The sequence below is a fragment of the Camelina sativa genome, chromosome 3, assembly GCF_030686135.1.
Source record: "Camelina sativa cultivar CO46 ecotype springtype chromosome 3, ASM3068613v1".
NCBI classification, from domain to species: Eukaryota; Viridiplantae; Streptophyta; class Magnoliopsida; order Brassicales; family Brassicaceae; genus Camelina; species Camelina sativa.
Genome location: NC_141882.1, coordinates 29,468,115 through 29,491,974, shown reverse-complemented (window position 1 = coordinate 29,491,974; position 23,860 = coordinate 29,468,115). Strand labels below are relative to the sequence as shown.

The 23,860-nt window shown below is 36.4% G+C and overlaps 5 protein-coding genes and 4 pseudogenes across 8 annotated transcripts; 7 read left to right on the top strand and 2 right to left on the bottom strand.

The window, feature by feature from the left end:
* The first annotated feature begins 658 nt into the window (after positions 1-658).
* LOC104778234 (uncharacterized) lies at positions 659-2,994 on the top strand. Its single transcript, XM_010502628.2, has 2 exons — positions 659-1,811; positions 2,574-2,994. The coding sequence occupies exon 1, from the start codon at positions 805-807 to the stop codon at positions 1,255-1,257; it is 453 nt and encodes a 150-aa protein (XP_010500930.2). The 5' UTR covers positions 659-804; the 3' UTR covers positions 1,258-1,811; positions 2,574-2,994.
* LOC147947848 (cytochrome c oxidase copper chaperone 2 pseudogene) lies at positions 2,576-2,994 on the top strand (annotated as a pseudogene). Its single transcript, XR_015594590.1, has one exon. The product of XR_015594590.1 is annotated as a cytochrome c oxidase copper chaperone 2 pseudogene (transcript).
* A 520-nt stretch (positions 2,995-3,514) lies between these two features.
* On the top strand, positions 3,515-6,969 carry LOC104778233 (putative ubiquitin-conjugating enzyme E2 38). Of its 2 annotated transcripts, XM_087507051.1 has the most exons (8): positions 3,515-3,668; positions 3,772-3,871; positions 4,244-5,017; positions 5,117-5,180; positions 5,266-5,405; positions 5,497-5,808; positions 6,032-6,342; positions 6,587-6,969. In XM_087507051.1, the coding sequence occupies exons 2-8, from the start codon at positions 3,800-3,802 to the stop codon at positions 6,633-6,635; spliced, it is 1,722 nt and encodes a 573-aa protein (XP_087363177.1). In that variant the 5' UTR covers positions 3,515-3,668; positions 3,772-3,799; the 3' UTR covers positions 6,636-6,969. The 2 variants fall into 2 exon arrangements, with proteins under 2 accessions (XP_087363177.1, XP_087363178.1); XM_087507052.1 differs by lacking the exon at positions 6,587-6,969 and having other exon boundaries at positions 3,519-3,668; positions 6,032-6,346.
* Positions 6,970-7,058: 89 nt separating this feature from the next.
* LOC104778232 (putative RING-H2 finger protein ATL19 pseudogene) lies at positions 7,059-7,790 on the bottom strand (annotated as a pseudogene).
* LOC104778231 (3-deoxy-manno-octulosonate cytidylyltransferase, mitochondrial) lies at positions 7,286-10,505 on the top strand. The gene is made up of 8 exons (XM_010502625.3): positions 7,286-8,679; positions 8,949-8,994; positions 9,133-9,219; positions 9,319-9,443; positions 9,564-9,703; positions 9,790-9,841; positions 9,940-10,050; positions 10,172-10,505. The coding sequence occupies exons 1-8, from the start codon at positions 8,449-8,451 to the stop codon at positions 10,262-10,264; spliced, it is 885 nt and encodes a 294-aa protein (XP_010500927.1). The 5' UTR covers positions 7,286-8,448; the 3' UTR covers positions 10,265-10,505.
* Positions 10,506-10,878: 373 nt separating this feature from the next.
* LOC104778230 (uncharacterized) lies at positions 10,879-11,704 on the top strand. 2 transcript variants are annotated; one of them, XM_010502624.3, is made up of 2 exons: positions 10,879-11,159; positions 11,246-11,704. In XM_010502624.3, exons 1-2 carry the CDS (start codon positions 10,991-10,993, stop codon positions 11,560-11,562), a joined length of 486 nt encoding a protein of 161 aa, XP_010500926.2. In that variant the 5' UTR covers positions 10,879-10,990; the 3' UTR covers positions 11,563-11,704. The 2 variants fall into 2 exon arrangements, with proteins under 2 accessions (XP_010500926.2, XP_019099511.1); XM_019243966.2 differs by having other exon boundaries at positions 10,919-11,147.
* A 216-nt stretch (positions 11,705-11,920) lies between these two features.
* On the bottom strand, positions 11,921-15,169 carry LOC104778229 (nuclear/nucleolar GTPase 2). The gene is made up of 11 exons (XM_010502623.2): positions 14,777-15,169; positions 14,553-14,686; positions 14,335-14,464; positions 14,066-14,229; positions 13,884-13,985; positions 13,670-13,774; positions 13,413-13,541; positions 13,162-13,302; positions 12,841-12,941; positions 12,703-12,760; positions 11,921-12,606 (listed from the first exon to the last, which is right to left on the bottom strand). Exons 1-11 carry the CDS (start codon positions 15,009-15,011, stop codon positions 12,133-12,135), a joined length of 1,773 nt encoding a protein of 590 aa, XP_010500925.2. The 5' UTR covers positions 15,012-15,169; the 3' UTR covers positions 11,921-12,132.
* Positions 15,170-15,393: 224 nt separating this feature from the next.
* Positions 15,394-15,932, top strand: LOC104778228 (protein DOWN-REGULATED IN DIF1 11 pseudogene; annotated as a pseudogene).
* A 2,124-nt stretch (positions 15,933-18,056) lies between these two features.
* Positions 18,057-18,597, top strand: LOC104778227 (protein DOWN-REGULATED IN DIF1 11 pseudogene; annotated as a pseudogene).
* The last annotated feature ends 5,263 nt before the right edge of the window (positions 18,598-23,860 follow it).

The window sequence follows — 23,860 nt, the reverse complement described above, 5'->3', positions numbered from 1 at the left end:
GGGTTATGACATTTTTATTTTCCTAATTCACAAAAAAATATCTTTGAATAGAAAGGAGAAGATATTTACAAAAATTCCAAATCCAAAATAAAATACTAGTATACATAATTAACATATAGCTCCAGAAACTTTGTCAATGACCATGACGATGGGGTTCTTCGACCCTACAAAGATTAGTTACTACTTTCAATTATTCTACTTTTGTATTTTTGCCTGGAATCTTTCAATTATATCTCCACCTCAAAATTTCATTTAGAAAAGAAAAATGAATAATAGTATAAATTTTGCAACCCAAATCTTTTCTCTTATATAAAAATTCTCTGATTAATTATATAATTAATATAAATTAGTTGGGACGTGGGGATTGAAATTGTCTAAAGCTTTTCTTTTCTAGAAGAGTGACCCACACACAATTAAACCCAAAAACAAAAATTAAGTAAAAGATTAAAAGAAATAAAAAATCATGGAATCTATCAAAGTCCAAATCCCTAAATCAGATCATCTCCTCTTCTACACAAAAGCCAAAGTCCCCCCCATACCTTACCTTTCCTCTCCTCTTCCCCCCCCCCCCCCCCCCCCCCCCCCTACATACATGGCTTCTTCATTGCTTTCCCAAACTAGTATCTAGCTCTTTCCACAATAAACCCGTGAACCAAAACTTCCCTTTTTTCACCCTTAAAAAAGATCTTCTTTTTTTTTAAAAAGTTTTTGATTCACAATCTGCTCTTTGTTTACATAAATGGGTTTGTGAAAAAAAAAAAAAAACTCAGATACAAATCAAAAAGTCTCTTCCTTTATTTTTTCATGACAACAGCAAATTCGATGAATCCATCTCTGTTCCGTGTAATCTGTATACTCCATTCTGTAATTGCGCTTACTAGCGGAACCTTAATGATGTTCTACACAGATAAAGCTTCAATCTTTGGACCAGGGAGTGAGATTGCTAGCAAACTCAAAGGATCGACGCCACACGATGAGCTGCTCATACAGATTTCTCAGTCCTTCTCTGGTTTGCTTCTCTTCGCAATCGGTTTGGTTCTGTTCATGGTTTCTTTTGTGAAAGACAGAGACTTCCATAGCTTCTTCGCTCGTGGCTCTGTGGTTCTATACGTGTTGATGGCAATGTGGAGGGTTTTGTTCGAGTGGAAAATTGAAGTTCTTGCTTATGAATGGCCTAAACAAGCTCTTGGAGACATTGCTTTGGCTATTTCTTGGGTTTTTTTCCTTGTTTATTCATGGAGAGATAAGTATGATTAATGTTTTTGATTTTTTTTTTTTTTCTTTTCTTTTAAAAATACTTGTGGGATAAGCAGAAAATTACAATGTTATATTATTATACAGTCTTGGATCCTCAGATTTGATTAAAGAGGAAGTGTGAAAAAAGCTTATAATAGATTCAGACAAGATCAGATTCAAACAAAATCATAGATATCAGAAGATCATGAATTAGAAAAAATAATTCAGTTTCCAATGTAGATTCTATATTTGGTAAATCCATCATTCAGCTCATTGTAAAATAAGAATCTGAGATTTTTTTTTTTTAATTTTGGTTTAATTCAGTGTATGGGAAGACAATTAATTATATACAAACTTGTTTTACTTTTGTCACTTTTGTGAAAAAATTGCTAAATGGGCCTGATGTAGCCCATTTAAAGCCCATTAGGTAATGTCTTCTACATTTCCTCCTCTCTTGTTGTTCTTCTTCCTTCTTTAGCGTTTTGTTTTTTTTTGTTGTTTTTTGTTGTCTCTCTCAAGAGTCAAGGTTCTTGTTCTCCGTTTCTCGACCCTTTCTACGTCAAGCCGATCAAAAGGTCAGTTCTTTCGTTAATCTCTAAAGCTCCTTTTTCTTGTCTTTTTTCCAATCTGAGAATCTTATGATTGTGCTTATGAATTTATCGGTTTTTTTTTGTTTTTCTTTCTTTTTCTATCTGAATTATGTGTTAATCCTTTGTTTGTTTGATTGGTTGTTCAATCGGATTGGAATGTTGCCTAAATCGTCTTATGATTTGGTATTTGATGAGATTGTTTCAATAAGGGATGAGATTTTGTGATTTGGGGTTTAGGGTTTTAAGTTTATTTACCTAATTCAGTTGTGGCTGATGAGAAAAATGTTTCTTTTAAGCAGATTCATATAAAGTTTGTTTTTTTAGTACAACCAAGTAAGATAGTTTTGGATCTTGCCGTGTTTATCAAGAAGGTTTGTCTCTCTTTCGCATTGTGGTTTAAATACCAGTTTATAAGTTTAACTTTTGGAAGAGGATTCAGTTCATTGTGGTTTATATCAGTTTATGTGTTTGAGATAAGATTATGTGAGTTTATTAATCACTAATCAGTAACTAATAAAAAAGGTATTTTGAAGAATTATTCACTCTTTTGCTTAAGCATCAAAGCTTAGCTACTTGTTCTTGTTTCTAATTTATCGATTGATCTTAAAGAGCTTTCAAATGATCAATGTTTCATACTTGTAGTCATGTCTTGATCTAAGCATTAAATGCTAGCCGACGTTTTACCTTGTTATTGTTGAATGTGGTTTTGAGTTTTCCTGGCGTAACATTCTGAGAATGTGATGATAGGGATGATTGGTTCACAAGTACAAGACGGTGCGTGTTCCTTGGACCAGCCAAATAAGGATGTGGTGGTTATCGCGGAGACAAAACCAAAGAAGAGGATATGTTGTGCTTGCCCCGATACAAAGAAGCTAAGAGATGAGTGCATTGTAGAACACGGCGAATCCGCTTGCACGAAATGGATCGAAGCTCATATTTTGTGTCTTCGATCCGAGGGTTTCAAAGTTTGAGAGAGTGTTTGATTAAAAGATTAGTTTCAGTAATCGAAAGTAACATAGATTGTTGATTGTTTTTTTTTTTGTTGAGAATTTACACAACAGTCATCATCATGTAATAAACAGAGCAACCCAAAAAGGTCACATTGGCCCAAAAAAAAACACCACACTCAAATATTTGTGATTTTTTTTAATATATCCCACTTCATTCATTGTATAATCCAACTTTATCACCAAAATAAATCAGAGCAATAAAATGGCTTGATTGGTCAAAAGAAAAAATTCAAGAAAATCGATTTTTTAACTCCTATCAGCGATAAATTTTCATAGTATATATTTTCATATTTTGCTGGTCAACATGCTATTGCATTATTTATCTCAACTTTATCACTGAAATAAATAAAAAAAACATTTATTTCTATTAATGTGCGAATATAAGAGTAAGGTAATCTTGTTACAAGATTTTCCTTAATCTTTATCACTGAATTAATAAAATCAATTACTACATACATTATTTTAGTTAATGTAATCTTGCTACAAGATTTTCTTATATCTTCTTCCCTTTTTCTAACCGTCGGATTAATCATAATAAACCCGATCCTCATATCCAACGGCTGTAAAATACCTAACATTGTTCCTAACTTCCTATCAGCACCGTCGATTATGCCACGTCATCAAAAGCAGAGACCCCTTTTTCTGGTTTACTCATTGACTTAATTAAAAAGATAATTTAATTAAGATTTTGTGAAGAGAAAGGTTTTGTGGAGTTTGGCTTGTTTGTTTAAAAAGAGTGTTCCAAGCGATTGAGTATCTCACTGTTGTGTTTGGGACCTTTGGGTGTGTGTGTATGTTAATATGTACACTCTGGCGCGAATTGTGAAGTGAGGTACTTTATAAAACCCTTTCTCTCCTTCTCTCCTATAATCTCGACGCATAAATCTTTTTCTATTAAAAATCACTGTTTTGGGTTTTTTTTTGGTTCACAAAAGAAAGAATCAAACTTTGGGAATTTCGTCAATGGAGCCCGACGTTGTGGAGATCCCTCCTCCTCTGATCGCTTCTGGCTCGAGGACTCGTAAACCCAGAAAGGTTCGATTTTTTTTTTTTTTATCTTTTTTTCAATGGCCCTGTTTCTCTGTGCAGGGTTTTGTTTCTCTTCGTGTTATCGTTGATGCGTGATGATCATCTTGGTGTGTTAGGGTTTTGTATTTTGATTTAGGGTTTTGGTTCGTTCTTTGCCCACGTTTACTAATGCTTCTACTGTTTATCGAACTGATGGCTTTGTTCTTGATGATTCGTATTGATTGTGTTCTTACTGTTTTTCTAAATTTGAAAGAGATCAGCTTTAGGTTATGTGAAATCAAAAGCTTTGGTGTCGTTTCTTGTGAATGTTTTGGATAATTGTCACTTGTTTTGTCAGTCGTAGTTGATTGTAAAGGTTGCTGCTTTATCTTGTTGTAGGCTTTTCCTGAAGTGATTGATGTGGAAAGTTATGAATTCCGCAGTGGTGGTGGTATTTTTAATAATAATAACAATGTTGTTGATACGAAGAACAAAGGGAAGGCAATACAAGTTGACTCCGTTTCTTACAACAACGTTCAATCTCATCATCCGCCGCTTAACGTAAAGACGTTCCAAGACTATTATGGTCATAATAACCCTTTTGGTAAAGTAGCTAATCAACCAATTGATGTTGATGACTACTCAATGTTTCAAGACGTTCTTGATCCTAAGAATGTCCCAGCTGGTGCAGAGGTCATGGTACCTTGGGGTTTACATTCTAGCAGTAATGGAACAGGGAAATCAAGTGGAAGCATTTTGAGAAGTCAATCGATGAAAGAGACTGGAAACTCATATCTGCCAGCTGCTACTGTTCCTCAATCATGGGATTATTCTTCTGGTTCCTTTTTACCTCAACACAATCAGACTATCTATTCTTCTGGTTCGTTTTTGCCACAGCACAATCAGGCTACCTATCCTTCTGCATCGTTTTCTGTGGTCCAACCTCAGACTCCTGGTGTAGTGATGGTCCCTAATCCTACTCCAAACTCTTTTAGATATGATGCTCCTGCTAGTTCTTTTCAGCCTATAGCGGCTGGGTTTACTTCTTCAGTTGAGAATTCTAACAATGTTGGGAAAGCTAAGCAAGATTTTCTGCGAGATTTTAAAAGATTTGAGACCGTTGATGATTTCTCAGATCATCACTATGCTTCTAAGGGGAAAACTTCAAAGCAGGTGATGATAATTTTATTATCTCCGGGGTTGTTTCCTTAATCTTTCTTTCATTTTCAATTACTGTAAATTTTACCCGCCGCCTCTCTTTTATCTTATCAGCACTCGAAGAATTGGGTCAAAAAGGTTCAAGAAGATTGGAAGATTCTTGAGAAAGATTTGCCAGGTTGGTTTATACACTATGCAGATCAATGCTTGCAACACTTTCTTTTACCTATTTGTTCTTTACATTTAACAACTTTTGCAAACAGAAGCAATATATGTCAGAGCCTGTGAATCTAGAATGGATCTTCTGAGAGCTGTAATTATTGGAGCGGAGGGAACTCCTTACCATGACGGTCTTTTCTTTTTCGATATTCAGTTCCCAGATACCTATCCTTCAGTGCCACCAGTATGCACTCAGGAACATTCTCAAGTATTTGTTTCTGTCTTTTTTCTTCTAAACCCTTAATGACCCTGGAAGTTTAAATTTTTGTTGACAGAAAGTTTATTACCATTCCGGAGGGCTTAGAATAAACCCGAATCTGTACAATTGTGGTAAAGTATGCTTGAGTCTTCTCGGTACCTGGTCCGGTAGCACGAGGGAGAAATGGCTTCCAAAGGAGTCCACAATGTTACAGCTTCTTGTCTCAATCCAAGCACTCATCTTGAATCAAAAACCATACTTTAATGAACCTGGCTATGAGCGGAGCAAGGGGACTCCATCAGGCGAGGCCCATTCTACAGTTTACAGTGAGAACGTATTCATATTGTCGTTGAGGACTATGGTTTACAGCATGAGAAAACCACCCACGGTAAATGATTAGTCAAATTCTCCATAATTTGTCTCCATGCAGGGATTCGATTTTTTTCTGAAACTTGGGTTTAAAAATAGTGGTGAATGCAGTGCTTTTTATGTTCATCCCTATATCTTCATTTGTATCTGAGAAAAAGATGAAACCTTTTTGCAAAAATAAGGTTTTTTGTGTGTTTTCACGAAATTTGGGTTTAAAACTGTTGTTGTGATGAAATGTGCAGCATTTTGAGGAGTTTGTTCGTAGCCATTACTTTCTCCGGTCTCACGACATAGTGAAAGCGTGCAATGCTTATAAAAATGGAGTTCCTCTTGGATCGATGGTTAAAGGCGGAGTCCAGGACCTTGAACAAACTAGCCAGAGCGGCTCCAAGAAGTTTAGGGCCGATGTAGCTAGCTTTATGCAGACAGTGGTTGATGAATTCGTCAAACTAGGAGTCAAGGAGCTTGCAGAGAAACCAAAACCACCTGAGTTCAATGCTAACATAAGGAATCAGAGCAATAATACTAACCGTAAGAGAAGCAGATCATCGAGGTGAGCCAAAATACCCAAAAAAAAGGGTCCTATTTCACCTAGTTTCTTATGATTGAGATACTGACATGAGAAGTAATTCTCATATGTACAGTTACTTGATAAAAATTTGATGACTACCTTAGTCTCCTATGTATTTTTCTTATCATTTTGTAGAGTGTTTTTTTTTTTCTTTTCTTTTTTCTTTGTTTTCTCTGGTTTTGTATCATTTTTGTGATAATTGTTACTTTTTTGGCATTTGGTATAGCATCAAAGACTTTCTAGCAAATATTGGACGCTGCGTTTTTCAACAGTAGGAGTTGAGTGAGAGTAGTAGTCGCAACAACGTATCAATCAAGTTGAAGACTCGAGGAACAAGACTTGGTGACGACTGCGAGTGCGAGTAGTAGAGGATCTAACATATGGAGTAGAAGATTTAGCCATTTTTTTTTTTACTATTTTGATATTATTTATTACAATCTTTTCCCCCGGTTTAGAGAAGTGGTTTTTTTTTTTAATTTTTATAATTGACAGATGTTTTTTATAATTGGGTTTTAACATTTTTCTGTTCAGATTTTACATAGTTAGAGATTTTTTTTTTTGTAAGAGTTAACCGAGAAAAATCTATAAACTACACGTAACAGTTTCTAATTCCCATCTGATAGGCATAGGAACAAAACCAAAATCAAACCGAAAATTTGATGGTCACATAGGAACAGATGGCAAATGTGTTCTGTTTCCGACTATGTTTCATTAGCAAATGTGTCTGAATAATTTTACAGATCTCTTGAAGAAGAGAGACAAAATATCTATGTACAGCTTAGGCAACGAAGCTCGGGCTTTGTCGTCATGATTCTGGTAAGTCTTTACGACAAGTAGGACATGTGAGATGATTCTTAAGCCAAGCGTCAATACAAAGCGCATGATAGATATGTCTGCAAACCGGAAACACTCTGCATTCTTCATTAACGACATAACCACCGAGACAAATCGCGCATTCTCTTGATTCTAGTGACCTCTCCTCTTCTTCATCCTCATGATTGCCTTGTCCGACAAGCAACTTCGGGAGTAGGGTTTCGATCGCGCTTTGTTTCATCCCACGTTTTTTTCCTTCTTTCTCGGCGGAATCTGGTAACCGTAGTCCGTTCTGGATGATTGCGTGATAACTCACGATTCTAGCACGTGGTTGGACTCTTTGTAATCCGGTTTCGAGATCTAGGTCGAGACATGTTCCTAAGAATGGCCTGAGAACGCAGTCGATGATGGCGTAGATTACAACAATGATAGCTGAGGTTGCGATAAGAACAACTAGCAAGATGCAGAGACCGATGAATAAGGCGAGACCAAGAACGCTGATGACACTTATCACATCTTCTTCTGAGCTCATGTTGATTCTTAATAACAAGAAACAAAGCTCCTGAAGGTTGTGTTCAAAATATTGACTATCAGGTGACAACCCAAGGAATTTATCAGCTTTACATTTTTAGTCATGAAAGCTGAAATCTTTTTGTTTGTTAGGATAAGGCAGTGAGGATTTGTGTAGATTCTAAGTTTAGTGTTTGGTTTCAAAATTCATAGATCAGGTTTATGTTATCTAGTGCTATTATATGTTTAAACTATTATCTATCTGATAGATTCTATCATTTGCAAAGTTTACAACAACTTTTTTTGTTTGTTTTAAATTATCCTAACTGGATTTGATAAAAAAATTATATACAGTAGTGATTTGGATTATTTTTTTTGTCATTTTGTTAAAGAAAGATGAAGATTTGATTTTAAAAAGTCAACTGTTTCAATTTTTTTTTTAATGATAAACCTATTTTTCTTTTCATTATACCTGAAAATATTTCCCTTTTAAATAAGTCATTGAACAAAATTTTAGTTACCAAAAACTAGAGTTATTTTCCAACTAAATTCCACAATTTTTTTTATATACAACAGTCCCATAATTTAAGGTATTTTAGCAAAATTGACATTTGTACCTTTGTAAGGAATTAAATTGGTCATAAAGTTAAATTTAACCGGAATAAACCGGTTATTTTCTCGCTGGCTCGGCCACCGCTTTTTCAACCGAACAAGCTCTCTCTTTCTCTCTGTGTCACTCTCTCTCACACTCACCGGAGCAAAGTGATGGCAATGTCTTCTTCTTCATCGTCATCGTCTTCGTCTTCTCAAAAGACATGGATTGTACACGGGATCTTAGCTGGAGCGGCGATTGCAGCCGCGATTGGAGCACATTCGTATCTGGGTCGATCCAGAAAATTCCGGAGCCGGGTCATCGGGATCATCCCCGCACGTTACGCTTCCTCTCGATTCGAGGGTAAGCCTCTCGTGCAAATCCTCGGCAAACCCATGATTCAGGTTCCTCCTTAGTTATATTTTCAATATCTCTCTGTTCTATGTTTTAATCTCAGTATCGTTGTGTCGGATCTGGTTTAGTTAGTGTGTTTAACTAGATTACACATTGAAGTGTGTTTGTTTTGGAAAAATTTATACTTTCGTTATCTCTCAGTCTGGATCTAGATAAAGTTTGAATCTTTTGTGCCTTGTTGTATACATGCAATTTTGATGATGGTAAATTGTATATGTTTGTAAGTTTTTGTTTTTTGTCTCTCACTTTTGTTGAACAGAGGACTTGGGAGAGGACAAAATTAGCTACTACGCTTGATCACGTTGGTAATGTTGTTTGGCTCAGAATCTCTACTTGTATATAAGATCTGTTCTGTGAAGCTTCCTTGGTTTGAATTCTATTGTGATTGTGATTGTTGAGGTTACAAGATGTCTGATTTCGTTGTGTGTTTTTAATTTAATCAGTTGTAGCTACTGATGATGAAAGGATAGCGGAGTGCTGTCGTGGATTTGGTGCAGATGTCATCATGACTTCAGAGTCTTGTAGAAATGGTCTGTACACTGTTTTCTTCAATCTTTTGGTATTTTTTTTTTTGTTTTTTGGAATATGGTTTTCTAGCTAAATCTATGTATCATTTTGGTGATGTGTAGGCACTGAGCGGTGCAACGAAGCTCTAGAAAAGCTGGACAAGAAGTATGATGTGGTTGTTAACATTCAAGGAGATGAACCACTCATTGACCCTGAGATTATAGATGGTGTGGTCAAAGCACTTCAGGTTTTCGTAAAATGCTTAGTTGGATATCGTATATGTTTCCTCTTGGACTGGAGTTATGATCCTAGTGTTTAAACTCCTTTGAAAGCTGTTGAATAGTGTTCCTATGGTTGTGGTTTTTAGGTAACACCCGATGCAGTGTTTAGCACAGCGGTGACACCATTGAAACCAGAAGACGGGGTTGATCCTAACCGAGTTAAATGTGTGGTTGACAACCGTGGCTATGCTATCTATTTCTCGAGGGGTTTGATTCCTTATAACAAGTAATTTTTCTTACCTTTTTCTTGTATGTATTGGTTACATGAATTATCTTATTCTTCCTCATATGCTCTTTTTTTTTGCGGTTTAGGAGTGGTAAAGTCAACCCAGATTTTCCATACATGCTTCATCTTGGACTCCAGGTACCGAGCAGCCAGTTTCTCTTATCCTACTTGTAATGGACTTTTTCTTTTTATCATCTAATCTCGGTTTATGTTTGTTTGTTCGTTTTTCATCTCAGAGTTTTGATTCAAAGTTCCTGAAAGTATATGCGGAGCTTCAACCAACGCCATTGCAGCAAGAAGAGGATCTCGAGCAGCTCAAAGTCCTGGAGAACGGTTACAAAATGAAGGTAACAGAACCCTTGCCTCATATAAAAGTATCTAAAGGAAAAAGAAACGTGTATCATCCCAAAGAATCAAGCCTTGGCTAAGGCAGTAAGATTTCCATGTCGGTTGACTGGTTGTTTACAGGTTATAAAGGTGGATCATGAAGCTCATGGAGTTGATACACCTGATGATGTCGAAAAGATTGAATCTTTAATGCGGGAAAGAAACATGTCCTAGTCTACAAAATCCAAATCCCTGCTTTCAAAATTTTTACATGAACCCTTTCCTTTTATGTTTTCCCACAGAGACTTGTATGATCGATCGAATCAGGAACTAGTAATATATCATATATACCTGCAATGTGGAAGACCCTTATAATGTAATTGAGTTCAGTTCTTTCCACCACACCAGTTAATTAGACATATCTTCTGTAATCTTAAGCCTTATAATGTTCTTATATAATATCATTGACTTTGAAGGACGCTTAATTAGGATAATGAGAAATATTTTGAGCTGTGTCATCGTGTCTGAGAGATCTGAGATCTTGGTGGTTGGTCATTAGTTTAAACTTTAAACCTTAAAAACGCTAATAAAATGAGAGGATATGTTAATAATAACATCACTCAACAAAACCAAGTCACATCAATAATGGCTTTATCTATAAGTCATATAATCACAAGCCATATCTCCTATACTGAAATGGTGGCAGAAACATAAAGAGGATTAAAGAGTGACAACGTGGCGAATTGGCGAGATCCTTGTTTTTTCGGTAGGTCTACTTACGTGAACGTACGTGATAATCATAATATATATGCATTGAATGTAGCACAGCTGTGTGGTGATGAACTGTTGATAGTTAATGCAATGGACGCTTATAAAACTATAGTATATGAAAAAAAAAAATTGCAACGTACACTTGAAACAGGTTGAGAGATATATACGGAAATCAGAAAGTATAGTTCGATGGAGCTAATTAGGGGTCTATACCGTTTGGTAGTGACAGTGACGTGCTTGGTGTGTTTAGGGTTTAGCGGTGGGATGTGTTCAGAATTTGATCCCTTGATCAAGACTTACGTGTCATCATCACATCAGTCGAATGAGAACTTGGTCTCTTCCGGTGGTAAGCGTAAAGGTATTAAAAAAACGACAACTATAAGTTAAATTATTAAAAAATACATTGTACTATTGTGAAAACATGATTTGTTTATCTGTTGATAGATGAAGTACACAGTATCACTTACTCGGAATGGGATTCACTTGTGATCCAATCGAAGCTCCCAGTAATGGTTATGTTCACAGCCCAGTGGTGCGGACCATGTCGTGTGATGATCCCTATACTGAACAGAATGGACTCGCGTTACAAGAATAAGTTCAAATTCTACACAGTCAACTTTGACGATGAGACAAGGATCGCAGCACGTTTTGACATCAAATATCTCCCGACCACTCTTGTCTTTAAAGGCGGAGACCAAATGGCTAAATTCACCGGAGCTAATCCAATGATGTTAGAGAAACTCGTCAGGGAGTTCATGTGATTTCCCTTGTCAAACCTTTGGCTCGTCCGTTTCTCTTATATTTCTTGCTTCCTTTGTTAAACCTTTGGTTTACTATGGTGCTGAGTGTTGTTTGTTTGTCTCCTTTCTTACTCAAAATAATTGTTCTCGAACAGTTTAACTATGTTTATCTCCTTTAATTATTACCCTTGAACATGGGTAGACTATGACTAAGATTGATAAGGTGATTTGACCCATAGAAGTAGGCAGAACATTTGGAATAGGCACACAAAACTCGGTTATAGTTTCAGTCTTTCGGACCTTTTGGTTGTGTCGGTAGTTACGGTGGAGGCGGCAAAAGCACTAGTTAACACTTTCTATAGAATAGAAAAAGAGAACATTAACATGAAATAAACCTCTCCATAGATGCAAAGTCTTTTAACACTTATCTTGTTTCTTTAAGCTACAATGAAGGGTGTCATCATAAGACATCATTTCTAATAAATCCCGTTTGGTAAATGATAAATAGCTTAAGATAAAAGAGTCTCACTTTGAGTTCATTTAAGACGAAGTTTACAAGTAACGGAAAACAAAATTTTGCGAGGTGTAACATTACTCAGCAGAATCTGACTCGTTTTCCTCATCATTTTCTGACACCGCAGCATCCTCATCCACATCAGACTCATTTTCTGACACCGCAGCATCCTCATCCGCATCAGACTCACTTTCAGATCCATCTTCCGATGCAGCGTCCTCATCTTCGTGTTCATCAGCTCCGTCTTCCCCGTCTGTTTCAGTCGAGTCCTTTGCCTTATTATCATCCTTGAGGTCTTTCTCGTCATAGAAATCTCTTTGGACTGGAACATCTTTCTGTTGTTGGGTAGACATGATTCCAGCAATGGCTTTCAATGCAGCAGCTGCTTGACTATTATCACCTATGGCTTCTTCATCTATGCCTGGCACTGTTGCTACTGATTTTGGAGCCACACCATCTGGCTTAGGAGGTGGGACAAAGAAGGGTATACGACCTCTTTGCCAGTCATGGAGTATCATCTTCGCTCCGGTCATCAAATCAGGCTCTCCACCCTGAACAAGGTTACCAAGTTTGGTTATTCTTACACCAGTTCATTGCCACGAAAACAGATAAACCTTTCAGCTATCTCTCTTGCTTACTGAACATACCTTTAACAGTTTGCCAGAGGATTTGCATAACTGAAGAAGAAAATCTTGATCATCCTCCCTGTAAATGTCGAGCCATGAAATTATCACTCTGTTGTAGGGATGACAAAGAAAATATTAAAGAGATAAAATTACCCTTACCAGTCCTGTATTTTATACGCCCTCTGCAAGTGCTCCTTCTTGACACGCCTCAGTACTTCACCAATGTGCTCAGATGCATCTTCCAAGTTTGTAACTCTTACCTATATATCCAAAATTACGAATCTGTAAGATAATTCACTAATTGCAGAGAACAAAACAGAGTGCGGACCAAAAGAATCATGGGTCTAAATAAGACAACTTTTCATGCAAGGTAAAGTGAACCCCGATATTTTGAGCAACAGTGAACTAAAAAGTTTCCAGGCATTTAAAGTATAGACGTGACATACGTGAAAGGAAAAACTAATAATACAAGATACATACCACTCCCTTGAGGACGATATCTGTCTCGGTATCACGGCTCTGATAAACAACACCAGGACAATCAATCAAGAAAATCCTCTTAGTGAGTGTGATGTATTGCCAGACCTTTGTCTCCCCTGGAATTGGAGCAACCTTGCAAACCTAGAGAAGAGACAGAGGAAGTAGATAGATATGTGAGCATAAGTTTATCGGCAATTAGGGATTCGATAATGCAGGTTTGCAATAGTAGAAATTAGCAAAAAAGTTTTTACATTTTTAGTACGCAGTGTGTTGATAACTGATGATTTCCCAACATTGGGATACCCAACAAATCCCACAGATATAGCTTGCTTGTCGCTTTTTAGACGAGCAAACTGCCTCAAAACTGATAGAAGTGACCCCTGAAACCAACCATCAAACATCAAACATTTATCAAGAGAACGACATAGACTGATGTTAAAACTTCACAAATGTGAAAAAGAAATCATTAGATCAGAGATCACAAGGAGGTGTACAGTCAATGAAGTACCTTTCCGAATGACTTGTTAACACTTGCATGGAATGCTAGAGTTGGATATTCTTTTGATAACATCCACAACCATCCTTTAGTAGCCCAAGCCGGCACAAGATCACACTTCAAAAAGCAGACACGCAAAAACACATCAATAGAAATTGTAAACAACCTTCACAATAGGAACAGTCAACTTAAGCATCTGAGTTTCCAAAAGATGATAAGAACCAACCTTGTTCAACAACAGAATCATGTGTTTATGCTTGTGATGCTCTTTCAACGTTTTCTCTAAATGATGACATCTAGTTCCTTGTGGATCCCTAGCATCAATAACCTGTCACACAAAGTACCTGTAAGCCAAAGAAATAATACCACTAAAAGATATCTCCTTTTGATCACTGAATGAACACATACCTGGACAATCACATCAGAAGAGTCTATGACTTTGTAAAGCTCACCCCAAATACGCTTACTCTGTCCCTTCTCAAACATAGTATGCCTAACAAGATCTCTAAACCCGTCTTCTTCTTCTCCTCTTTCACCAGAAGGACCAGCCCCATTCTTCTCCTCAAATGCATCTTCAAAATTACAAAAAAAAAAAGTTTCAAAATGAATATACATACATATCTCCATCATTTCGGTTACAAGAAGCTCAAAAGAAGCTCAAAAGAAGCACAACTTACCCTGAGACTCAGCTGCCTTCTTCACCAAGGCTTCATAATCAGAAGCCACAAGCTTTGGTCGCTTCCTTTTTGTCTTACTTCCAAAAGTATCTTTAAAAGGCTCCATGTCCAGCAAATGAACTCTCGATTGCTTAACAAAGAAAGCACCAGAACCAATCAAAAATCGAAACTTTTTCAGACTTTCAATAATCAATTCAACAAAGCTCAAACCTTTTTACCTTCTTGTTATCAATTAAAAGAGACATAGGCAACTTCCTCTCTTTTAAAATCACATTATAAGTACTAGACCTCTTAGTCTCAAGCTCTTCTCTAAAATACGCAAGCTCACTCTGACCCACAACACGAGTGTTCCCTATTTAAAAAAAAACAAACACATCAGTGAATCAAATTGAGTAAATTTTCTAATTCTCACGAATTTATGTGAATTATTATTAATACGAACCAAACCATCTTCGATCAGGTGCGATACGTGAGTCCGGCAAATCCTTCGACTGGAACTCGTTGCTAACGATTTTACCGCCGGGGGTTCTCTTAGGCCTAGTGTTGTACATATTAAGCCGGCGAACTGTGGCGGCGGTACGCCCTTCGGTGGTTTTCTTTTTGCCATCTGCACGATTCGCATCGAGCGAATGCTTTGGTTTCCCGGACACATTCGCTCTCTTCTCCTTCTTCACCATCTCTGCAACTTTTTTTCCTTAGACAGGGGACGACGGAAGAAGGAAGAAGAAACAGAGTGTGGCGTTTTTGAGTATCTTTGCTAGGGTTTAGGTTTACGGTGCGACTCTCCTCTCATTATGGGCTTACACATTTTTAACAAATTTTGGCCCATAGGCCCATTCTACTAAGCCTCTTCTAAAACTATCTATAGGTTTCGTTTCGCTCCATTATTAAATCAAGTAACATACGTATGTAACATTTAGAGAAAAATCAAAAAACACATCCTTAGGTTACAAAGTAACATAAAGAGCTAGTCGTTACAAACCAGTAAAATATAAAAAACCTACTTCACCAAATCTTTTTATTCATTACAAGAACAAGAACAAGAACAAGAAAAAGAAAATGGAGAAAACAATTCTGATCACGTTTCTTCTGGTAGCCACATCAATTGTATATCAAACTCTAGCTCAAGAAGAAGAAGAGATCATTCCAGTGTCTTTAGCATACGAACCAACTGCAGCTTACGAGTACGACCACAAACTCCTACACCACATGACGACACAACGCATCAATTTTCTCAAACATTGTTCGGATAAAATGAGCTCGAAATGCGGTGACGAGATGACGAAAGGATTGATCCACGACAAGCCAGTGTCGGAGGAATGCTGTGAGAAAATTTTAAATATTGGAAGAGATTGTCACGAAGGACTGATGAACTTTGTCTCTGCCACTTATGAGCTAAAAGATGTTGCTAATAAGATTCTTCCTAAGAGCAAGAAGATGTGGAACAAATGTGTCCAGACCACTGCTGCTAAGATTGGTGCTCCTCTCGCTTTTGAAACTTGATTTTTTTAATGAATGTAATATGTATAATTGTATGAACATAACAAATACATATTATTAGATAATAAAAAAATGTCATGCAAATTTTTTGCCCCAAATGGAATTTGGTATTGGATTTGTTAATTGACAAAAATCTTTTAAAATCAACAACATTCATGAGTATTTCATCCGAAGCTTTGATTTCTCGAAGGTGATATTAATTAAAACCCTTTTGTCTCCTTCCACGTAGGAAGACCCAATCTTACGATCAACTTGTCCTCGTGGTTTTTAAGGGAGATGGGTTTTCCTTGTTGAAGCAATGTTATGAGACAAGTAAGGTTGAAATTTTTGTTACCAAGAAGAAGATTGATAATAACAACAACGGAGAGGCCGAAGTTGTGTGGAATAACTTGATGACTTTTCCAACAAGTAACTTGCCAAACTTATTTAATAAGTTTTTTGGCATTAGTTATTTCATCTATGACAAGACTACCCTAATCATGTGTTGTGGTGACGATGAAACTGGAGCCGCTTGCATCATTTTTTTCAGGAGAGATGATCTTTTCAAGAAGATTTAAATTATTAGTTCTAGATCATTTTTCCCGTGATGTCATTGTGTTTATGCTTCCAATTTGATCTCGGTCGTCCTTTACAGATTAAATAGATCGATTGAGTGGATTATTTGATGCAGCGTATCCTTGACGATGGAAAGAAGAAGCAGCGTGGCGTGTGAGTGTTTTTGCTATGGTTTTGGTTTACACCTGTTTTAGCCCATAGAGGCTCATATGCTAACAAGCGATCTAAAACTATGCGTTTTGCTCCATTATTAATCAAGTACTAACATTTTAAAAAGAGTTATTTGATAAAATGATACATTTTTCAAAGATGATACATTCACTATTTATTATTAGAAAAAACTACATTGATTACTGTTGGACTATTTTTTCAGTCTTTTTTTCCATTTAACAATCTTTTTAATTACATTTCATGCCATTATACCTCCCATTTTCTCTTTATTTTTTGATTTCTTAAATAATTGTTAATAATTTTTTTTAAGAAAACTTCTTACATACTAAAAAATTTATATTTTTTTCTTTACAATTTGATATGAATTTTGTTTAATAATTTTTAAATATATTATATACATATTTTGTATCCGTACACATTTTTAAGTGTACAGATGTCTATGCACTTTATTAAGTGTACAGATGTCTGTACACATAATTAACTGTACATATGTCGGTACACATTATTAAGTGTGCAAATATAATTTTTACCAACTATTGCAGTAAAGACATCTGAAACCCTAAGAATTAAACAAATTACATTTGTACAATTAATAATGTGTAACAAACATATGTATACTTAATAAAGTGTACAAATACAAATATTGTTGGATAGTTTGATGTACGGATACAAATATTGTTGGATAGTTTGAATCTATCCAATATGTTAGAAGGTTTAAACCGTACACAAATATTGTTGGACGTTTTAAATCTATCTAACATGTTGGATGGTTTGAACCGTACACAAATATTGTTGGATGTGTTGAATCTATCAAATATGCTGGATGGCTTAAACCATACACAAATATTGATGGACGACATGCTGGATGGTTTGAACTGTACATAAATATAAATATTTTGAATTAAATTATATTTAAAATCATTAAAACAAAATGCATATCAAATTATAAAGAAAAATACATAATTTTTTGTATGTAGAAAAATTTTGGAAACAAAAAAAATATTAATAAATATTTGAATAATTAGGAAAAGAGGATTGTGATGAAAAGAAAAAGAATTAAAAATGTTAATATATATAAAAAGAGAAAGAGAATGAAACCTAGGAAAAAAAACCATCCAAAAAAATTAACGATCCCACCCATTTTTTGTTTCTCTCTCTCCTCTTTCTTCCCTCTCTCTTCTTTCTTCCCAAATGAATTGATGGGGCTTTTAAGTAAAAATCACCAAATGACTCTGACCCACATAAATTTCTATCTCTTATTAATTTTATCTCTTAACACCCACTTTTTGTCATTGTAAATGGTAATTGTATCAAACCCACGATTAAGTTTCGTAAATGTACTAAAACCCCGATAAACCCTTTTAAAAATAACAATCAACCTATCCTTTAATGACCTACTAGTAACATAAAAAGCTAGTCGTTACAAACCAGTATAAAATAAAATATAAAAAGCCTAGATCACCAAATCTTTTTTTATTCATTACAAGAACAAGAAAATGGAGAAAACAATGCTGATCACGTTTCTTCTCATAGCCATCACATCAATGGTTTCTCAAACTCTAGTTCAAGAAGAAGAAGAGATCATTCCAATGTCTTCATTAGCATACGAACCAACTGCAGCTTACGAGTACGACCACGAACTCCTAAACCATATGACGACACAACGCATCAATTTTCTCCAAGATTGTTCCAATAAAATGCGCTCGAAATGCGGCGTCGAGATGGCAAAAGGATTGATCAACGACAAGCCAGTGTCGGAGGATGCTGTGAGAACTTTTTGAAGATTGGAAGAGATTGTCACGAAGGACTCATGAATTTTGTCTTTGCCACTTATGAGCTAAAAGATGTTGCTAATGAGATTCTTCCAAGGAGCAAGAAGATGTGGAACAAATGTGTTCAGACCACTGCTCCTAAGATTGGTGTTCCTCTCGCTTTTGAGACTTGATTCTTGAATGAATGATAACAATTTATATTTTGTAATTAGAAAGATTACGGTGTGTAACCAAAAAAAAAAAATTATCAAACTATATTTCAATCTTTCATCTTTCATCTTTCTCATTTTCTCATTCTCACGTTCTCACATTTTCTCACCCTCTTTCTCCATCTCAACTCTTAAATATTTTGTTTCATTGTTGTTGCTGTTATTTGTTGTTATATAAGTTTAAAAATGGAATTTTCATGAGAAATGCCACTTTGGAAACTAAGTTACGGAAAAAGCCAGTTTTGAAAAAGAACTGCCACTTTCCAATCACTACACAAACTAATGGTATTATTTGTTACATGAACATTACCTTGTAGTCGCTGCAAGAAACGTCTCCACTGTATTTCTGACAAGGGAAGGGGATGTGCATATTGTTGGAGGAACGCACATGGGAAGCTTGGTCACAGTGATACTGATACCATGAACAGAAAAGTACCTAGCATGGTTGAATTACTTAAGAACATCGGGTCAGTTGTACACATTTCAGCTGGACTATACTATATCTTGGCTGCAGTGCTGGCTCAAACATTTTCTAGTCCCTCAGCAGATTAAAAAAAATAGACCCTTTAATATATTAACAATTGTTAAAATTCTTATTTTTTTAATAAAAAATAAAAAATAGTTTTATATGATCCTTTTTATTCATATAATATTTATATGATCAAAAGGTCAATGAAAACCTAATGTGCACTCAACCACCATCTAGTGGGGTCGTAACACTTCAGAATCGAATCCACATGGACTAAATAATTGCACTATGAAACTATAAAGATCGAATATAGCTAAGACAGAAAAGGAAGTTTGTGAAACAAGTAATAATTAAAAACGGAAAGTAAATAAACTGTTTTAAATCAAAAAGGAAATATTGGGCACATGGAATCTAAAGGGAATATAATATCAGACTAAGGTGGTTACTAGTTAGATGGGGATGCGTTAAACACCGTTCTAGAACTCAATTCACGGTTGTAAAGCTAACCTACTTCCGCAGCGTTAACTATTTATGCAATGTATTCACTAAACCCTAAACCGTTGTTTGGATTTAGCAAACCAAGCAAGCAATAAAAGTTTAGGTTTGATCTGTTCACAAGGTGCCTCAACTTAAACTTCCGTTGGCTAAGGTCCACCTTGCTCACCTATGTTCGTTTCTAGCAACTCAACAACACTTTCGGTGCCCCGATAAATTTAACTTATGATTATAAACTAGGTAGCTAATCTAGTTTAGGCTTTAAGAACAACAATAGATGAAGAACAAAATAATTCAATCCTTAATCTAAAACACTATCGTTAGAGAATCATAAACCCCTTTGAATCCCAAAACCCAATAGCGAAACTACTCAGACATGGAGAAACAGAAACAACAAATCAAAGATGAAGAAGACATAATTGAATTGCAAAAGAAATAAAAAGGGTTTAGAAATCTTCTCCAAGGTGTCAAGAAGGATTAGAGATCTTCTCCCAAAGTTTACAAATACTCAAAAGCTGCGTAGAATAAAAGTTGTTTTTCTAGAGGTCGTGCTTCTTGCTTAAATAATAAAATAAAACCCTAAAAGTCGGTTTAAAATGAAAAATGAAAAGTTGTGTCAGGCTCAGGATCGAATGTGGATCAACCGATCCAGGATGTTTTTTCTGTGTTCGCTCCATCTGCTTGCTAGTTCGATCAGTCTTCACCAAAATGGCTCCAGATGCTTGTTTTCATCCCCAAAACACTCAGTTTCCTTCAAAAGCAACCTAGAACCTGTACAAACTCATAAAATACTAAAAAGACTCTAAAAGCACACTTTGACTCAATAAAAGACTCAAAACAAACCTAATAACTATGGTTAAACCTATAAAATACAGACACATCAATTCCCTCGGACTTGAATCTTTGCTTGTCCTCAAGCAAGAACAGACAAAAACTCAGGAATAGAGAAAATGTTTGAAAGTGGAAACTCACATATTCTTGGGAACCTCTTCTTTGCACTCTTCATCAAATCAAATTAAGAACTACTTTTTGTACTCTGCCCATAATTAGGATTAACACTTCTTACTCTGAACCCACATCCTTAAAGAACCTTCAACATCCCCATTGTTGCCTCTCTAAATCAGATTAGTGAAAAATGTGTGGTCTCGTCGAGGGAATATCGATCACTGAATTTATTGACTCCTTCAACCTTTTAATGCCCAAGACTTCCTACATATGCTTCCTTTCCTCTCTCTTTTCTCACTTCCAAAGGATCGATTTCTCCCTAATTTTGTAGGGTATCATTGTATTTTTTTATCGATCCTTTGCTCTTTTCTTTTGGACAGGTTTCCATGAATTCCGAAGGATGCACGGGTTTACGCACAACCCTCGGTTCACTTCTTTATGACCTATATCCTCTTCTTCTTTTCTTTTCTCTTTTTTTTTTATTATTTATTTATTTAGTATTGAAGGGAAGAGAGAGGGGAAGCATACTTTGTGAGGAGATGCATGTCTTGTATTGCTTAAGGGAGGAGTCTTGTCCAATGTATACCAAGTCCCAAGGCAAGAAATTAAATCTGGTTAAGTCCTTTCAAAGCTAGAGACAACGCATGATCAACTTCTAGTTCTCGTTAGTGAGGGTCTTTTGGGGCGTGTTGATTCTTCTCATGTTCTTTCCAAGCTTCCTTCTCAAATAAAAAGTACAAAAGCAATCATAAGAGTGTTAGTTCAAATCAAAGACTCCTAGAAATGATCATAGTTTCCCAATTTTTTTTGTTATTTTTTTTCTTTAGAAAATAAAAAGACTGAAAGAAAAGAAAAATCCAAATAAACCAACCAAAGAAAACGACATTAGTAACTTGGAGACATCCCTCCCCCGGACTTACTTCATACCGTCCCGGTGTGAAAGCAAAACCAAGGGAAAAGCATCTCCGACAAAGAAAATAAGAAAACATGAAAAGTAAAAGAAACATTATTGAACTTGGAGATACCAGCAGCAAACCAACGGGATCGACCAATCTGTAAGGAGGATCGATCGATCCGAAGCTCCTAGAACAAAAAGAAAATTTTGCATCTTATGCGTTTGGAACCTGTTCCTGAAAATACTTAACACCAGACGTGATTTCACTGTAATAAATCCTAAAAACAAAACCAAAATCCTAAGACAAATAAAAAAAATATAGGGTAAGCCAGCACAAACCCCATGTGTTGCCTCCCATAAGCGCTTGTTTAAGGTCTGTAGCTTGACCGTGGTTTCAGGTGTCAAGTGATGGGAGGATGAGAACTTGTGTCAAAACAAGCTCTCCCATTCGTCAGCTTAAGCTCGAGAATCTTTTTCATCATATCATCCATTGCTTCTTGGCCCTTCTCTTTAAACTCCAGAGTGAGGATGGCTGTAACCTTAGAGAAAGGTCGAGAATTTCCTTTACACTTCACCGTATACTCAATGGTGTCTCTAACATATCTCTGGGGTACCAAGGTTATGTGAAGATCGCGTATTACTCTCTCTATCTTTGGCTTGTCTCTCTTCTTAACCTTCTTAGAACTCTTCTCAGAAGAAAGAGTGTCTCCATCCAGGACTTCGTTAACCTCATTCTTATCACCATTCTCTCCCATTATCATGGCATCCACCTTCTTCTCATTTTCTACAGTTAGACAATGTTTTGTAGCTTCATTTGTAGTGATTGCGTTGTAGAAGACTTTATCATCAATGTTAGAGAAAGTGATCCTCTTATTAGGCAAGTCAACAACTGTTCCCACTGTTGCTAGGAAAGGTCTTCCAAGAATCAAAGGCATAACAGAACCCTCGCTCATTTCCACAACATGAAAATCTGTAGCCACCAAGCAACTCTCAACTTGAACATCTAAATTACTAATGAAGTCTTGTGGATTTGTGGAGACAACATTTGCAAACTTTAGAGAGACCTTGGAAGCCTTCATATCATCAATCCCCAACCTCTCTGCAACAGCTTTAGACATTACGTTCACACTAGATCCAATGTCGCAAAGGGAATCCTCAAAGTTCACTCCTAAGATGGAGCATGGAACAACAAATTTTCCTGGATCTTCTAACTTTGGTAATCTTTTCAAAGATGGAGCAGGAATGTTCTTCTTCTCTAGAGACAAAAACGCCTTAAACTCCACCAAATCCTTTTCTTCAACTACAACATCATTGTAAACCTTCTTAAACAAAGAGATTTGCTTTACTGCCTCTCTAAAGGGAATGTCAGCGGTGAACTCACTCATAACTTCTTTGTACGGATCATACTTCTTTTCAACCAGAGGTTTCTTCACGTGTCTCCTTGGAAAAGGAATTTGTGGCCTATAGGGCTTTGGTTCCACAAGAGGTGATCCCTTGGTATTCATATTAGGAGCAGATGAATCGTACATCCCCATTCTTGCAGCATGGAGCGGTTGTTCAACAGAAGGAGCAGTCAATCTGAAATTTTCTTGAGACAGACTCTACAATAACGAAGGGATCGGCCGATCTATAGGGCGGATCGGTCGATCCAACTTCTCTGGGGATCAAACTTGAATCATCAGAATAAATATGACTGGTCGATCTACGCTCAAGACTGATCGATCCTGGCTCGGCGGAAGCCAAACATGAGTCGATCACAGCACAACTCAGCTTATCTTCAATCCCATCATGGATTGTTATAGCATTGCATGATTCTTTGTTGTTAGAGCTAGAAGAAATAGCAGAGACTCTCTTATCAATGGAATCAACAAGTGAACTCAACCTCTCAAATTTCCCATTCAAATCATTGTACATGCTATCAATCTTGACATTAATCTCATCAGAACTTTTCTTATGGCCGTCCAGCAGTGCTTGCATCATCAATTCGAGTTTGTTATCTTGTGGAGCTGCAGATGGAGCATGGTATCCTTGGACATTTGAAATCCTTGCGGGAAGTTATCTTGTTGACTATGTGGAGGATACACTTGATCTTGAGGATTCTCGACATTGGTGCTTCTGTAAGAGAGATTAGGATGATTTCTATAATTCTGGTTAAACCCATGATTCTGATAGTTCCCTTGTCCTCCTACATAGTTCAACTCCTCTGTTCGCTCAAAACCTGAATTTACTCCAACTTGCTGATAAACACATGTCTGCCCGTCGCACATGTTGACAGCTTGTTGATCTCTCTTCAAAAGAAAGTTTACCTTAGCAGTGAAATTCTTAATAACATTTGTATCCACAGAGCTAACAACATGCAAAGAACGATCATACTCATGACTATGATTGATGTTACTCGCTGCAAGGTTTTGGATCAAGAGGTTTGCTTCAGCAGCAATGTTAGTAGAAAAATCTCCTCTATTGGCGGTATCGAGTGCCATCTGGTACTTCTGGTCAATTCCTCCATAGAAGATGT